This window comes from Xiphophorus couchianus, chromosome 12 (genome assembly GCF_001444195.1).
Source record: "Xiphophorus couchianus chromosome 12, X_couchianus-1.0, whole genome shotgun sequence".
Taxonomy (NCBI): Eukaryota; Metazoa; Chordata; class Actinopteri; order Cyprinodontiformes; family Poeciliidae; genus Xiphophorus; species Xiphophorus couchianus.
Genome location: NC_040239.1, coordinates 9,605,799 through 9,624,010, shown reverse-complemented (window position 1 = coordinate 9,624,010; position 18,212 = coordinate 9,605,799). Strand labels below are relative to the sequence as shown.

The following is an 18,212-nucleotide window of genomic DNA, read 5'->3' as shown; positions in this document are numbered from 1 at the left end:
TATGTTGCGACCCATACCGTATACTGCTTTTTCTTATTTGTTTATGTAGTCAAAGGAATGCAGTTTGTGTGTCGATGTTAGCGTCAGTACACAAAGTTTGAGATGCAGCATGTGACTGTCCGATGTGTTGACGTAAACCCCGGTATGAGTCGGAGGTATCGCCGTGGTGACTAAGCGGCGAGGGGTTTCAGGTCAAGGATGACATCATGATGTTCCTCACTGGGAACTTTTACTCCTAACCTCAGGAAATAAACCCGTGTGCCAGCTCACTCCATCACTTAATTAAGCCACCATTCTGACACAAACCTGAACTGCAACATTAGAACTGCAACAAGTCGGGGCTGAAAACTCACAAATGTCCCGCAAGAGAATCAGAATGGATCCCTCCCTCATTCCACAGCAGTTCTCCAGGACGTTCAGATACTGCAGAGAAACGAACAAGCATTCGTAAGCTGAGTAACATGCATGATGGGAAGAAGGAAAAATGCAATCTGGTTCACTAATCTTACTTTTTACTGTTATTTTTGGCTTCCCTACTTACTGCCTCGTCTCCTAAAAACTAATTTTCTTCCCATTAGTGGTTATCTTTATAGGGAATTAGGCTAAAACTGGAGATTTTAACCATTTTGTTTTGACATTTTGTAACTCATGTAGCTTTTCCCATTATAATGTAAATACAAAGGCCTATAATTTCTAGAATACTCAAAAATGTCACAGTAAATGCAGACCTATAGCCAGAAGCTGGTATTAACAAGATACATTTACTCAGCTACATTTAACTGAGTAGCTAGTTGAAAAACATGTACTTAGGAGTAGTTTTACTTGCACTTGAGTAATATTGTTATAAGTATTGCTACTCCAACTGAGTAATGTTTCTGTCTACTCTACTCAGTGCGAGTAACTTCATTGAATGAAGAACAAACATTTACACAAAAACACACCTAAAGCTAAAGAGAGACTTCTTGTTTTTCCATAAGTTTCATTGTTCTAATATTATTTATTATTTATCTGGTGAAACTGTTGTGCCATTTGGAGGTCAAGTAAAGATAAAGCAGTAAACATTGTCATTGGAAGCACTTTGGAAAAGTGTTTCCTCTACCTGAATTTGTGATTTTATAATTATGTTGTTTATTTGCATATGTTTTGTTTATTCTAGTCTTCAAAATAGCAGCATTTCTTAAAAATATGCTGAAATAATGCTATTCTAACCGTTAGCCGCAAACAATGCTAAAGCTAGCATCTGCTGTGGCCTCCTCTCCTGAAAGAAACCTGAAAGAAATATGTCTACATTGAGAAACGAAACTTCAATTATAGTTTTAGATTTTTGAAATATTAATTTTGTTTGTATAAACAACCCGAAAATATTGAGAAATCTTGCTAAAATCTCGATTCATTCTTGTGTACTTGATACGTGCGTCATTTTGACTTGTGAGCTGAATGTATTGTTATACCTACAATGTAAAGAATATATCTTTGAATGTATATTTCTAATTAAACAATTACAAAATAATGCCTGAAATTAAGTTTAATACCTAAAACTACATCAACCAGATAAAAAAAACACAACAGAAATAAAATAAATGAGGACAAACAAACAGATCCTAATCTAAAAACATATAGAAAATCTCTGCAACTGGTAAGTCATAGTAAGTTCAAGAAGATTATGTAATGTTTTTTTGCTTGTAGTCTCCACTAATCACTCCATCTGTCTCCAATAAGTCATGTTGTTTTCAGTTACCTATAATGTTTTAAAATTCTGCCTTAAAGTGTAACGGTTTGCGGTTTTTGCAAATCCTCAGACGATCCTCATGGGGATGTGTTGAAATGAAAAACCACATTTGTTTCCCAGAATGAAGACATTCTGCTGGTCAGAAGAGGAAACAGCCCCAGGAGCACGGAGAAGTTAAATAAAACAGGAATGTTTATTTTTAGCGCCTTCATCTCTATTTTTAGTTTCATAAAAAATAAAGACATGCACACCCAAAGTTTAGGAAAAACTAATTCAGTAAGAGTTGTGGTTAATCTCTCATCTCAAAGTGAATCAGATGTTAAGCATGAATGAATTTGGGCTCAAACGAACGGCATGTCCAGCCCGTCTGGGTTTGCGCACCTTTCTCAGATCTCCACCCTGACAGTACTCCATGGCGAGCAGCGGCAGGTCGTTGGTGGCCACCAGTTTCTGCATCCCCTGAGGAACTTCCCGCGCAGCGACCACGTTCACATGATCCAACCTGGTGAACACAGGGCAACCGTGTCTTGTGAAAAGATTGAGATTTTTGTTTAAACCTCAAATTTATGTTTCTTGGCTCCAAACTAATGAAGTATTAATGTGTATTTGTTACTCTGGTTACATATCAGGAAATTTGCCGTCACTTCTTTTTTTTATGCCTTTTTTTAATATGTTGGAGGGACAAAATAATATCCAGATATGACTGAAATCTGGACCCACAAATCTGGAACAAACTTCCAGAAAACTGCAAAACAGCTGAAATATTGAGTTTGCTTAAATCTAATCTAAAATCTTTCTGTTTAGAGTTGTCTTTAAACCATAATAAATGAAACATTAGCCAACTTATTTGACATGTATCAATAATTTTGGTGACAAAACTCATCAAAATGTAACAATCGTTACTGGTTTTCTTAATTATTGACTGCATGGTGGATTTTTTTATGACTGTGTAGTTTGTGTTTTTATGATTTAAAGGATAGATGATTAAAAAATTTCCCCAGGAGCATGCAGACTGTTTCCCCACATCAATTAACACGTAGTCTTCCTCTGTGATGAAGAATCAACAATGTGTTTTCCATATTCTAGCATTAAAAGACAAATATTATGACATTTTGCAGCACAGCTTTTGGTAATTCTGTTATGTATTTTTCTTTGACAAAACAAAACTAGAAAAGGCACACAAAGAACTGCAATCCAATCCAGTTTTATGTGCAGGATTACATAATCTGTTGCTCTCACTACTGATGTCAGAATGATGTCCGCAATGGCAAAATAAAAACGGAAAAACTGTTTGCTTCAAAAAGCAAACCAGATCCGTCAACATGAAAATGAGAAGAGACAAGCTGCAGCATGAGATTTACAATGGAATGAGGGAAATTTATGAAAAAAAAAATTATTACAAAATTAACACTCAGATTATGACAAACAAAATGTCAAAACTGCATCTGAAAAGGTTTAGGTAAAGGGCACCAAGAAATGCATCAATATATCATCCATGAATTCAAGCTTAAATTGCTGCTGTGCCAATTACTCAATTGGTTGTTGCTAGGTAACCACAGAGCGGGTGAGTTAGTTGATGCCACCAACTTTACTCAGCTACAGAAGGAGAAATTGAGCAGCTAAAATATATTTTTTCTGTAGACTTTTAGGGTTTTTCTGATGCTGATGATGGCTGCATCATTCTGTGATTTCCTGTAAGATGGGTTGACAGAAACGTTGGGATAGAGAGAAAACGTCCAGAAAAAGTTTCGATCAATTCTGGGTAAGGTAAGGTAATTTTATTTATATAGCACATTTTCAGCAACAAGGCAGCTCAAAGTGCATAGAAAGAAATACTTTTACCTTTTTGTCTAAAAGAAAGACAAAAAGGTAAAGGTGCATATTGGTACCCATGTTTAATAAGAATAAGTAGTCCATATAAACTAAATGGGGTTTCTCTGAATTCTTGTTCTGATAAAACCAGAATGTTGGTTCTCCTTGTTTGATTCCGTCAGTGAGTATAAAACTAAATGTTGGTTCCGGTTGTTCTGGGTTGAATTCTAGATATGTGCAATATAAAGCTACATACAAAACACAAAACCAAAAGAATTGATTCTTGTTCTGAGTTGCTAAGTAAACTAACAGGAGTTTCTCTAAGACTCCGATATTAAAAGCATAAAGCTAAACATTGGCCTAAAGTAATAAGTAGTCCACAGTTTATAAAAGTAATACACTAAAAAGTATAAAGCTAAATGTTGGTTGGTTCTCCATGTTTGATTATAAAAATAAACGTTGGTTCCAGTTGTTGTGGGTTTAGTTCTACATTTGTACAGTACAAAAACTAAATGTTGTTTCTCCATGTTTGGTAAGATTAGCGAGTATAAAACTAAATGTTGTTTCTCCATGTTTGATTCCACATGACACAATGACAGTAATTCTGTGTGTTGACCTCATGCTGGGATCTCTGGAGAAACACGTATGTGGCTACAGGAAAACTCTGAATCACACGAATCTGACCCATTCAAATGTACAACAGGACTCTCCAATCCAGTGAGGCAGGCTTTTAATGTTTATGCCAAGAAAAACAAAGATACCCTTCCAAAGTAAATCTGTTTTAATCCTGTCAGATTATTCCAAAGAAACCTGGAGTGCTCTGAAATCTTGCTGTGACACAGGAAGTTAATGTTTTGGATGTTTTTTCTGTTTCTAATAACAGAAAGAAAATGTTTCTTATCTGGAAACTATCAAAGTTTGGATCTGTGCACTCAATTTGAGAATAAAAAATAGTGAGAAACTGTAGAATAAACATTTTTTTTGTTTTATTGTTTGCTCAAATCTTTCAGCAAACTGAGAAATGGTGCAATTCAAGCTTCATAAACACATTATGGCTACCAAACAAAGCGAGATGTTTTTCAGTGGAAACGCAAATCTGTGTTAAGAAGCTGCTATAATATAATAGCTAATGTTGCCATGTCTCCTGCCCTGTGGTTTTTCCATGAATGAAGCGTAGGAGGATGGGCCGCTGTGGTTCTAACCATGTCTGTCCAAAAACAACACACTTGTTAAAGTGAGAATGAGGAAAAATGAGTTTACACTGTCAAATATAACAAAACACACGCACACTTTGCATCTGACAAACATCCCATCCCACACGAGCTGGCACAGAACCGGAGGGACTGACACCTAAACGGCAACTGTTCACGGGCGTATTTGGGTTTAAAATGCAGCGCAAAGCGAGGCGGAGGAATACTGTGGGGCTAGAAATAACCAAAGTCACTAAAATGACCCAAACAGCCAAGCTTATTAATTGGTAAATGGGTGATTTTTTTTTCTATTTAGGGAAAGAAATTTTTGTCTTTTGTTTTTCAGAGGAAACCTGAGTGGGAGATGGAGACGTAAGAACGGAAACCCAGAAACACCAAAGACGTCAGGGAACAAACCAAGCTGGCTCACAAAACAGCAAATTAAACAGGGATTATGCCCCAGAAGTCAATCTGGAAGCATCAACAGGCTTTGTTTAAAAAAAAAAAAAGAAGTTAAAGAAGTAAATGCTTATTTAATCAAACATTTAGATGAATAAAAGTTGAACAAAAACATGTAAGAAATAAATATTTGGGAAAAATCCATATATATAAAAAATAAAACATGGTAAGAAATTAAAACAAAACTTTTTTTTAGTTAAAGTTTTATAAAATTTCAATAATGTTTCTATGCATATTTCTTTCTTAATGGAAAAAACAATAGTACATCGTTTTTTACTTCTTTTTTGTTTTATTACATATTTAAACATTTTTATTACTTTGTCAAGTCAATTATTTAGCTTTCCTAATTTTTCCTATTTTTTTATTTTATTTTTCCCATTATTTTGTTATTACCCGTTTGATTTTAGTTTACTTTCAGTCACAATCATTCATTGTTTTGCACACAATTTGAGATGTTTACCTGAACTTGATTTGATAGAAGAGTATTAAAGTAATTTTTAATAATTTCACAATCTAGTGGAAGTAAATTTAATCATAGATATTTAGTTATGATCAAATGTTATAATTTATTACACTTCTTTAAAGCAACAAACCACTATTAAGTGAAGCAGGATAAAGTTGTCAGGAAACAAACTAAAGTATTTCCATTTGATATTTGAGAATTTTTGTCTTTTTCTTTTCTTTTTAAGTCATCAAAATACTTACTTCTGTATTTGAGGTCACATATTGCATGGAAAAGCTTAACATTAAAGTTAAATGCATTCTGGATGCAAGTAAAAAAAATATTTCTTTTGTTTTTGATGTTGTGAAAACTATTAGCTGACAAATTTAAATTTCTTCCCATTTTATGCGTTCAAAAACTAAAGGAGTATAATAACATATAAAAGCAGAACAGTACTGAAGTGGTGCTACTTTAATAACAAAAAGAAAGGTCTCTGTTAATGTTAATGCATGTGACAGTAAGACGTACCTCTTCATAATCTGGATCTCCAGACTCCAGCGCTCTTTGTTTCTTTCGCTCAGCTCTTGTCGGCACTGCTTTAACGCGATCTGTTCCTCTGTGTCCTGAAAGCAAAAACAGAGACCCGGGTTTCCATAAGAGGACTAACCATACATTTATTACTTCCACATTTGCCAGTGCTCTTCAGTAATCCTTCCCCAAACCCGCCAATAAAAGCTGATAGTACTGGTTTTGTTTTGTACTGCTTTGGCATTAACTCCAGGACGAGAACGAAGCCTCGGGTTCTTGTTCTCATAACATCTAGTGGCCACTTTTATTTGCCCTTAAAATGAAACATTATTCCCTCAGGCAATTAATGCTCCCAGTTCAGTTCCAGTTCAGTCGTTTAATAAAAAGCTTGTATGTCACCAAACATATTAAAACTTTGTATCACAGATACAAATAGTGCATGACCAAACTGTAATAATGCACTAACGGCACTAAAATAATTAATCCTCTTCCACATTTCTGCATTATAAAGTCTCTAGATTTACTTTTACTCAATCTAGCTTTTATTTGTTTAGTTTTTTTTAAAGTATAACAATACTTTTATTAAGATGATTGTTTCCAGTTATTTATTCATAACTGGAAAATAAGATGATTTCATTTCCAGCAGCGGATGAAAAACCTGCTAAATTTCTCTCTTTTAGTTAATATTAAGTGATGGTTATTAAAAAATGGACATGTCTAATATTTCACCAGAAGTCAGTAAGAAGCCATGCTATCCAAACATACAAAGAAATACAAAACGGTTACAAAAAACTCAAAGAAACCAAAACAAATTAGTCCACCGTTATGTGTAATACGATGGACTGGAAAAGGGTGTAAGTATTACGCACAGGAAGAAAAGGATATAAAAAGACACAGAAAACCAAGAAAGCATTCCTTCTGCTTTGTGCAAAACAATCTAAAAGATTTTCTCATCACCAAAGTATTCAGACTGCGATGATTGGTGCAGCTGAATTTCTAACTTCTTAATTTTCCAGTGAACGCAGTTAAAGTCATGATCCGGAACGGCCAAGAACACAGTTTGACCATTAAACAGCCACGGCCAGGTGCAGCTCATAAGGGTTAGGAGTTAAAAGATAATTAATATAATTTAGCCTCCTTGGCTAAAGAGTTTTACTTTAGCCAAGCAGGATTCACAAGGAGGTACAGAAACTTGTAAATAGCAGGTTTTTCCACCATGAAAACCTTAAAGGGACGATATTATGCGTTTTCCAGCCACAGAGTATCATTTTATAGCACAATCAAGTAATTATTATCACCTTCAGCTATCATAAAAATTCAATATATGTCAAACATGACCTAAAATAAATTTGACGCCTTGAAATCTGGCCTCGGTCTCTTTAAGAAGCTTCAGCTCTTTCAGGTTATCACATCCACTGTCCTCTATCAAGTGTTCACAAACATTTGTCGGAGACGTATTGTTCATATAAAGATCTCAGCAGAGGTGCAGATCCACCAGTGGTTGCTAATGGCTGCTGCTAGTCTGAAGGAGCTCAGTGGAGGAGACATGGATGCACCAGGAAATAAATTTCCTTTGTATCGTCACATGGCTGTAGGTCACATGGCCAGTATAACTATAAAAAGGCTGTACAAAGTGAGAGTTCATCTATGAAACTGACTGAAGATGAAGACTAGATAACACACTTTATTTTTTAAAGCGTTTTTATAAGACCACTGCTTTTTAGTTTTATTATTACATTGAGAACAATTTCAGATTTTTGTGAATTTTTGTGCAGTTTGACTTCAAATGTGAGCTTTAAGCTATAGAAGAGTATTTGTTAGGGATGCACCAATATGAAAATGATCAATATTTGATATTAATACTGTTGTTATGGGAGTATTTACCGATATCATATGTGTTACATATATTTCCCTACACTTTCAGCACCATGTAAAAACAACCATTACTCCATTACGTCTCTGCTTCTGTTAAACTGCATTATATGCATCATAATTTGCTGCATCACTATCATGTCGCATGAATGAACAAATTCCACCTGACCGACCCGCTGCTGCTCCAAAAACACAAACAGCAGCAAGATGGAAACAAACATTAGATGTTCATTACAGAAAATAATAATAAGCCAATACTGGTAGCTTATTATTGATATCTTACTATCATATTATATTATATGATACGATTCCTCTGAGTTTTTTTCCTCTCTCTTTATTTTGCATTTTATTTGTTTTATAACACAGACTAAGAAGAATTTATAGGTCTACTTTGTCAAGGAGTTGGTAATTATTCTGTCATTTGGGGATCAATAAAGTATATTCTATTCTATGCTATTATTCTGCATGTAGATTTTCTTGTCTTGTTATGAGTTGATTTGTAACCATTTTGTCTATGTAGTATAATGAATTTGTTGGCTCATAAATGCATGGTAACCTGGTTGTATTTACACATTTTTGATAATTATTGAGTCAGTAACTAATACATTTAATTAAATTGTGATAAGGGGTATTATTAAATCTTCCTACTCCTTTCCACACAGAAACGTAGTGGTAAACTAATTATTTTGTTCTTGGTTATGTATGCACATGTTTTTTTCTGTCCTGTTGATTGCGTTTTTTCTTGTTTTTAAAAACCTGTTTTAAATAAACAAATCAAAAAGAGGGTCCAACCAGAAACAAGCAAGGTGTGACCAATAAAGTGACTGTATTTCCAAAAATAATGACCCATTCAGCTCCATCCTACTACCTGTTTCTCATCAAGGAAGTGGTGCCACTCCTCTCCCCACCATCCTGTTTCTGTCTGTGGTCAAATATCTAATTTAAACCCACAGTGTTGTCATCAATACAGGAAACTTTCAATGCAGGATGTTTAGTCATGGCAGCAGCAGTGCCAGCAGGAAATCATCTAATATCCTCCTGAAGTCCAAGACGCAGCAACACAAACGACCACCAGTTTGATCAGAAGTGATAACACTGGGTTACATAAAAATATTTTTTTATAAGTTGTCTGTGTTTTTTTCTATTGAATTAGGACTATTTTGCACCAATGAATCCAAAAATGGCATTCATTTTTCTCAAACAGGTCAGGTTTTTAGTCTAATTTGATTTAGAGAAATCTGATCTTCTGACTGAACTGATTACATTTTTGTCACATTATCAGTTCATTTCCGTTAATATTTCTCATCCAAAACAGGTTTTAGGAGAAAAAACCGTTTTTTCTAACAGTGTGTTTAATTAAATGTTACAAACTTGGATTTCTGTAAATTGAATAATAATCCCTGATAAGGGTAAAACCATGTTAAATGAACATTACGTCTTCATTGTGCTAAATTCTCCTTCTCTTTTCTGTTCTGATGGAGTCTCTCTCCTCCTGCTTGATCAGATGATCAGGAAACCGATCCAAACGTGACAAGTCATGCATTTTGATGCTCATGATGCATCTATAGTTCACAAAGTTGACCTGATTGAGCAAAACCAATGTGATCTTTTGGATTCAGCCCATCAAAATGATCCTAAAACATTTGAAAAACCTCAGACACATTTTTGGCTGTTGACCAGAATTATAAAATAAACAGCATTCTAAATACAAATACTTTCTGCATGCCAGATTCACAAAACAACTGTAATCTGACAAAATATGTTGCAGGAACTGTTTGAGAATCTCCCATAAGCTTTCAGACTGACTCCACAGGATGCTGCTGCCAGGCTGCAGCATCGGTGAGTAATGCCGCTAAATGGCTGCAACAAAAGGAAGGAAAGGTTCACTAGGGAGGGAGTGTTCACTTTCCCATACTCCCCCCTTACTGGTATAACAACTTGATAATCTCATCTTGCTATGACTTATCATGACAACAGAAACCATTTCAGCTGCAACAAGTGCAGCGATGCATCTGTTTCCTGGACTGAGCTCATTCTTTCTTTCTATTCAAAGCACGTAAAAACCCAAACGCTTCTGCTGAACATTTTGACTTTCTTCCTCTGAGTCAAAGATTTAGTCAAAGCAAAGTACATCAGACAAAACTCAAGTAATTTCAGATTAAGTTTTGCTGAAACACGAGTTATTCTCTCCAAGATACAAATGCTGAAAAGCAAAAGACAAGAAACATGAAAATGTAAGAGCTGCATTAAACTGCCCTGTTTTACACAAGGACAGACAAAAAATACAGTTAGTGTTTTCTGCAGGCTGAGATTACAAAAAAAAAAGTTTATATACAAGGTACAAGATTTACAAGAGGGAGGAAAAATGTTTAAATTATTATTTTAATTATAAAATTATTATAAAATGTGGGTAGTGTTGTGAATCTTGGTCTGATATTTGCTGCTGGAAGTTTACACACTTCAGGGCAATTGAAGGATTATTCTATCCTATTATGTTCTATGCTAAATTATCACAGTAATAATATTCAGAATAATTAACATTAAATAATTCATGCTAAAATATTTTCCAGGACATTCACAAAGCTTGAAAACTACTAATGAGCAGTGGAGGTTGCCATTTACCATATTGTTTATCATTTATCAAGAAAAATCTATTTTCATGATAAGAATTTTGATTTATTATTGCCGTTATAAATTTCACTGATTGATGGAAAATAAAAAACATGACTGGAAATGTTACTTTTGCTACTTTCTCCACTGTTTGTTGCTCGAGAGCATCAATAAATCTCAGTAAATTTGAAAATAAGATTAAATGCAGTGATATAAATTACACTTTTTATTTATTTATTCTTTTTCAAGAACAATATTTGTGTTTGTGGGGATATGAAAGCCGTGCCACGTAGTCACAATCATACAGTTACCTAAAGAACGAGTAATAAATAGTTTTTCTTATCATAATCTTTATCGATATCAAAATAATGTGATAAAATTCAAAGTCCATATCACCCGCCCCTCATAAGCAGGCCAGGTGTGCACAGATCTCAGCTTTCTGGCTGATCAACAATAGATTGACCTGCCAGGTCTGACTGTGATCGGTCCCCCAGTTTTGGTGTGAAAAGTGGCTAAATATAGCAACAAATTGGATAAGTTGGCAACTATTTGGACACTTCAATCACCAGAAAGACAGAAAAAATCCCAAAAAGAGTATTTTAGTAGTAATTTTTACAGGTTCTGATTTGCTTTACCTTATTTTGCCATCTTGTGACGTTCCCGAAGCCTCCGGTGCCGAGCCTCTCCTTCAGCTCCCACGTGCCGCAGGTCTGCGGCTGCTGCAGCGGGACCCGATTCATGGCCTCCCCACCTAAACCCAGCACCACCACAAGCAAGAAAAAGTGACTTTTACTGGTTACATTTCTGACTGAATCTGATGCTTCAACATTCATACGATTATACCTTGTAAATTAATTACTTTGCTTCGTACAGGATGTTAGAGAAAAAAACACAATCTATACTAATATGACATAATAAGATGAACTGACAACATTTAATCATTTAATAGGAGGATTTTCAGAGTTAAGAGCCAAGCTGCTGCCTCACTGTAAAACATTTAGTTGTGTTTACTCTCTTCTGCTCTTTAAGTCAAATAAATGTAGCAAGTTTTAGATTTTGTGAGTTTGTGAAAGATAAACTTGCAGCAGTGAGGCGTGTTAACTTTTATATTAATTTTGTCAAACCTCCAAGAGTTGAATAAACAAAAGATTTTAGGTTAGCACATTAAAAACTAAAAGGAGAAAAAGACATGAGTGGGAGCTACTTCCCAGAATGCTTAGCGGCATGTTTTTGTATCCTGAGATGGAAGTGCGTTACATCAATCTGACTCTTGTTTTTTAAGGCTAATGTTTATTTTAATATCGTGTTCACGCTAAATGTTTTTGAGCAGAATTGACTATAATGTTTAATAAAATTCCCTGTCAGATCACAAGTTTAGAAACAAGAATTTAAATTATTCCGAAGTAACATAAGTATTTATTTTTACTTGATCGTGTGAGTGAAACTAATGCATAACAGTGTGCTCTTTAACTAGATCAGGGCAGTTTTTTTTCTTGCATATTGTGAAATACTTCTAAAATTCCCAATTCAAGATTAATGAACTTAAAAAAATCAATGCTTAGACAACTTGTCTTTTGTTGTTAAATCAACTTCATGAACTTTAAAACAATTTTCTTGTTGACCTTAACTGCATTTTCAAGGCAGCAGATGAACCTGTATTTTCAAGTTAAGTCACCTTCAAATGTTTTACAGTGCTCAGATGAAAGGAAACAGGATTTCAAACTTCAAGAACAACCAGAAAACCACCGAGGCTGAAGCCGCCATGACCTGCTGGAACACCAGCGCCTCTGTCCGCAGATTTAAATGGGTGAAGGAAGAAACCCAGGCTGCAGAAACCTTCCAGCCCGACTGAAATTTGCAGCTGTTCACATGGTCAGTCCAAGACAAAGAAGGAGCGGTTTGGAAAGGTTTGTTTGGAAGAGTCTCAGTAAGACGCCATGATGTCAAGTGTTATGGTTGGAGCATCGTGCAGCGAGTTTGATTCATCCCCTGGCACAAAGTAGATTGAAACAAACGAACAACTACAACTACCTTCATCCTTTCCATTTCAGCTCAAATCAACAGCTTGGAAGAGATTACATGTTCAAACTACAGGTGCTGGATATGGACTTAGAATTTTATTGCGATATATTGTGATAATAAAAACTGTGATTTCAAATTTTTTAGGCAACTGTATGGTTGTATCTGCATAGCACAGTGTTAACAGCGTCACAAACACAAATACTGTTCTTGAAAAACATCCCTATTTAAAATAGACTTCTTCAGGACTCCACTGGCTTAAATAAGTGCGATTTATATCACTAAACTGCACACAGTAGCTGCATTCAATCATATTTTCAAATTTACTATTTTTTATGTTCTCGTTAGTGCAGAAAATAGAAAGAACAAAATTTACGATAACACTGTCAGTTTTGTTTTTCATTTGTTATTATTAATTGAAATGTATTGAGACAACAAAAAATCAAAATTATTCACAATATATAAGTGATAAAGGATGCGATAAATGCACAACCCAAGTTCAAACAGATCATTGATCCCAAACAAAAAAGCTGGTTTTGGAATTAAAAAACAGATCAAAACGTGAATAAAAATGTTTGGACTATGCTAGCTCAGTCAGCACCAGGAAATGAAACAATTTAAATTAACTGGACCAATTCTGCAAAGAAGAGCGTCCAACTTATTCACAGAGGTGCAGATTGGAGGAAAATGACTATAAATTGAAACTCATGCACCAAATCCTTCTTTTTAGAAGTAATTGACATGGCGTGAGATATAATAATTAAATCCTGAAATGATAAAATTTCTGATAAATCCCACAAGTTCAAAATGATTACAACAGAATTAAATTATGTGGACGACATGGCTGGAAAAACATATCGCGATATAAGTGTTTCATATCTGTCCATAGATAATTATTTATTTGTTTGTTTGTTATAAATATCTGAAATACCACCAAACTGGTGGCATAACTTTATCTTTTCACTCCATGCAGTTTTTTCTAAGCTGTTTCGAGGAACTGTGGCAAAATCTTAAACTACTGCTGTGCAAGTTACTCAATAGGTTGTTGCTAGGTAACCAAAGACCGAGTGAGTTAGTTGAGGCCACACTCCTTGCTTAGCTAGCTGAGAGAGGTCTTTTCTCTGCCTACATCCCCCAGAATGCTGTGCAGGTCTGGATAACAGTTCAGTAAAAAACTGGATATTCTATCAGATGTATTATTTATTGATATTGATTATGTGTTTATTGCGATATATATTGTTATTGATTTATTGCCAGCAATATATCAATTTTGATGGATTGAACAGCCCTGGAAGTAAGACTTAGTCAGACCTAAGTCTTACTTCCAGAGCTCGAAGTAAATGTGACACAATCAGCCCTGACCTGAATGTGACAAAGAATATTTGGAGGGAGGGAACTAAACATTAGCAGGCTTTCCAAGCAGTTTGTAGCCAAAAATAAAATGGTAAAAATTACCAGAAATCTTTCTAAAGAATCATATAAAAAAATAGTTTGAAAGTTGTAATGTCAATAAAGGCTTCTCAACTGAAGATGATGAATGTATTAATAATTTTCAATATGCTTTGTTATCTAACGGAAGAGGCATGTCTCACTTCCTATAAGTAATTATTGGTTGAATGAAACTGACTGTAGAGCTACATCTGCCAGTGGTATGAATAGTTTTGGACTTGACTGAATTTAACTCGCAGTGATCCAACTTCTGACTGAAACTTTAATGTTTGAGGTCAAACCTGGAGTCATAACGTGACCTAATCAACGTTGTACAGCACATGCTTCTACGTTTTAGAGTTTAAACTAAATGTAAGTCATATAAAAACACGTCTCCTGTCGGTGTGCTAGCTGTTTTACAGAGTTACTGCAGCAGTTCTTTCTTTCACTTTGTTTTCCGGCTCAGTTCCATCCTACCTTAAACTTCCTCTGCAGCGTCTTTCTTGACTTTCTTTAAACTCTGCTGTCTGTTTGTGTGTTTAAGATATTTTAACTTTTTTCCCTGTAGTTAATTTGGCGACACAACAACTCTCCCAGCAGTTCTGTCTACTTCCTGGTACTCACATTTCCTGTAAACCTGATGAGACTTTGGACCCGCCCACTCAGAGTTCACCGGTCACAGCTGAGCAGCTGGAGGGTTTCAGGTGACGTTTGGGGACAAGATACTTTTAGAAATAAAGTAAAAATAAAATATATGTTAGCATGCTAATTTCCACAGCTAAGTCTGAGCCTGCGTATTAGTGTATGGCAGCTCAGTTTCCCCTCGGAGTTGTTCATACTATGCAGTGATTTAGATTTAGATGAATAACTAAGACAAAAACATAGAAATGAGCTCGTTTTAATTATATATAATAGCCAAATTATACTAAATTATACTATAATTATATATAATAATCATGATAATTATGCAATTATGACTCAAAAATAATTAACAATACAATGTTAATTAATTCATTCCACTTTGGGATCAATAATTTGACTTTGTATTTCACTGAATTGAAATAATCTACTCTACTTTTTTAAGTGGACTGTTTTCTTTCTAAAAATGCAAAGAACTAAATTGGTCTCATTGCACTCAAAAAGGTGAATTTTCCCCTCTTTGTATTTTTTTGTTCAAAAATAACAAAAAAAAAAAAAAAAAAAATTATGCTAAATCTTTTGATTAAGGTTTACATTACAACAGAATTAACAAAAATAACGCAACTCTTTATAGCTGTAAACTGTAGAAGTTACTTGTTTTTTCTTGCTTCCTGGACATAATAAAGCAAAAATAAGTAAGAAAATAGATAAAATAAAAGCTGAAATAATCTCTGCAACTTGAGCTAAAAAACCCAAAAGTACAAAAGTGGATTTTTAGGTTTGTCTTAAAATAATGATGTGTATATGTAGTAAATTAAAGTTTATTTTCACTCATTTACACCTACTAAAATTCTTCATGATGCTGTTTGTTCACTAATGTTGTCTAACAAACTTTAGAGGCCTTCGCAGTGAGATTAAATTACATGTAGAGAAACTTTAATTTGCTGATTGAATGACTTTTGAAGTCAGTTGGTTGCAAGGTATTTTATTTATGGCTCAGATTAAGGAGATAGAGGGGATGTGAGGCCAAGCATAAACCCTTTTTAAAATTATTGGTAAATAAGTTTTGCATTTGGTTCCTTTTTTAAAGTTACTCACTACTTCCTGTGCAACAAATCCCAGTGAGTTGGACATATTCAGGTTGAAGCCAAATGTTTCTTCTTCTTCTTCTTCTGTGTTCTTGGACAAACATTTCCAGTGTAATTTTAGCATTTCCATGTTGACTTAAAAAACACTTAAACAGTTTGTGGGTGATCATCACATTAGATATAATAGTGGGCTTCTAGGAATAAAACAAATGTGTGTTGCAAAGTCTGCCAATGTTTGTGATGCACAATGTTTCAGTGCTTTTCACGTCCATTATCTCCCTTTTATCTAAAGTGCCTGTTTGTTATGTTATGTTTGCAACATCTTATAAATCTTTTGTGTTACTGTTGATCTAGCGGATGTTGAATTTGGAGATGTACTTGAGACTTTCCAGGGGAGTGACGTTTTCCTTTCATCGCCTGTTATGGAAGAGTAAAAAAAACTTACCGTAAAATATGCCGCAAACATCTGAAGCACACTTTGTTGATGAAATCAGTCTGAAAACATGTTATCAGGTACAAAATGTTGGAGAATTTGCAAATCATTTCTTTTTTTAGAGTCAGACGTCACATCCAAATCATTCAATTCATTCAGTCATTCAATCAGCAAATTAAAGTTTCTTTATCCCAGGAAGAAGTGAAACAAGAAGAGCCTCATAAAAGCTTCAACATAAACTTGTAATAAGAAACTTTAATTGTCTTAATTTGGATCTCTAAGTAGTCTGGGAAATGTCTCAGATGGTCTTTAAGTAGCTAATATCTTAAACACTTTATTTTACTTCAATAAATGATGCGCAAGTGTTTCAATGCTCATTTTTTAAATTGTAGAACAAGTTTTCATTTGGTCTGGTGCTTTGAAAAACAATTTAATAAAATATTAAAGTCATACCGTCATTTTAAGCTATATCTGTTTTAAATTATTAGCATTCATGTAGCATTACATAATGGTGAAGATGGACTTATCAATGTTTGGCATTCACAGAGACAAAAGTACCTGCTAATAGAAGAATATTCAGCAGATTTAAGTTAAATTCTTAGTAAAGCAGGAGTTGTGATGGAAACTGCAACAAATAAAACAAAATTTCCTCCAGTTTTTGTCTTAAACTCTTCTTGTTTGGATGTTGTGTGACCTTTATGCCTACTTCATGATGTCAGAGAGTTTCTACTTGGGCGATTTCTTGATTCATGAAAACAACTTCTTGTATTTTGTCATGTTATCTTCCTCTGATGTTAAAGTTAATTTGAAGACAGCGTAATAAAATAGCAAGAAAGAAAATCTGTTCATAATCACCAAACTCTGACGTATGATTGATTCCATCTTTTGTATCATTAACAGTGAATGATTCGTGCTGAAATCTAACAAAAACTGACCAAACAGATTTTTTACCCTTCAAAAACTCAAAATCTTTTCAAGTATGTTTGATCTAATATAGTGCAAAAAAAAAAAAAATAGTACACTTGAAATGAGACAAAACTAACATAAAAGTAGATTTTCAGCAAGACACAGGAGCTGGTTTTAAATAAATAATGTATGTCTTTGATATTAATGAAATAATACTAAAAAATACACTGGCAGCTTATTTTACTTAAAACAAAACTTTTTTCTGATGTTGTAAATAAAATAATGTTCCAGTGGAACTGGTTTGCTTTTATTAATTTTATGAAATTATTGACTGAAAACAAGCTCTTACCTGAAAAGTTACCTGTAAGTTAGTTTTGTCTTATTTCGAGTACCGCCAGATATTACCACTAGAAACCAGACAACAATAGTTTTTGCAGTGTATAAAAGAGGTTTATTTGACTGTCTTTCTGCCGCCCATGATTCTGCGTTCTTCCCTAAACAGGAAGTGACAGCAATAAAACAAACAAATTGGACTGGCGCCTATCTTATATCACATGCTAAAGTGCTGGGTTGTACTTGATATGATGTGGTTTTCATAACCAGTAAAAAAAAAAGCCCTGAGTTGAAACTATTTCAGTTAAATTAACCCACTGTGGTTCTGAGTGAAGATGGAGCCACTGGTAAAGTGGCTGAGGAAGGGCTGGGTTGAATAAAGGGGTTTGTGGCTGAGAGAAATGAGTTCTGGTGCCAAACGAATCGACACTCAGATACACCCAGACAGACCTGCAAGGCTTTGAATTCATCAAAATGGAAGCTGGGAATCAATTTAATTTTCCAGGCTTAACAAATGGGCCTTAAGTTTTCTACACTTAACATTTTGATCAGCCTTAAAACTTCAGCGTTGGTGGTTCTTAGGTTGTTCCTCCAAACCAGTTCCCTTTGGTCCGAGTGGTTCAGTTTGGGTCAGGTGTTTGAAACTTTTAGTTCTGACAAAAATCCCAAACGAATGTCAAAACTGTTTTTTGACAACATCCTGAAATGGTCTTTCCAAATCCCT

At 34.6% G+C, this 18,212-nt stretch overlaps 1 protein-coding gene across 1 annotated transcript in view; it reads right to left on the bottom strand.

Moving 5' to 3' along the window:
• ikbkb (inhibitor of nuclear factor kappa B kinase subunit beta) overlaps positions 1 to 14,719 on the bottom strand; it is a 30,180-nt gene extending 15,461 nt beyond the window's left edge. Inside the window, exons 1-5 of the mRNA XM_028033868.1 lie at positions 14,567 to 14,719; positions 11,278 to 11,393; positions 6,161 to 6,255; positions 2,111 to 2,231; positions 354 to 423 (exon numbers count right to left, since the gene is read on the bottom strand). Of these exons, the coding sequence (XP_027889669.1) occupies positions 354 to 423; positions 2,111 to 2,231; positions 6,161 to 6,255; positions 11,278 to 11,382 (391 nt within the window). The 5' untranslated portion in view covers positions 11,383 to 11,393; positions 14,567 to 14,719. The remainder of the gene's footprint in view (positions 1 to 353; positions 424 to 2,110; positions 2,232 to 6,160; positions 6,256 to 11,277; positions 11,394 to 14,566) is intronic.
• Positions 14,720 to 18,212: the final 3,493 nt, after the last annotated feature.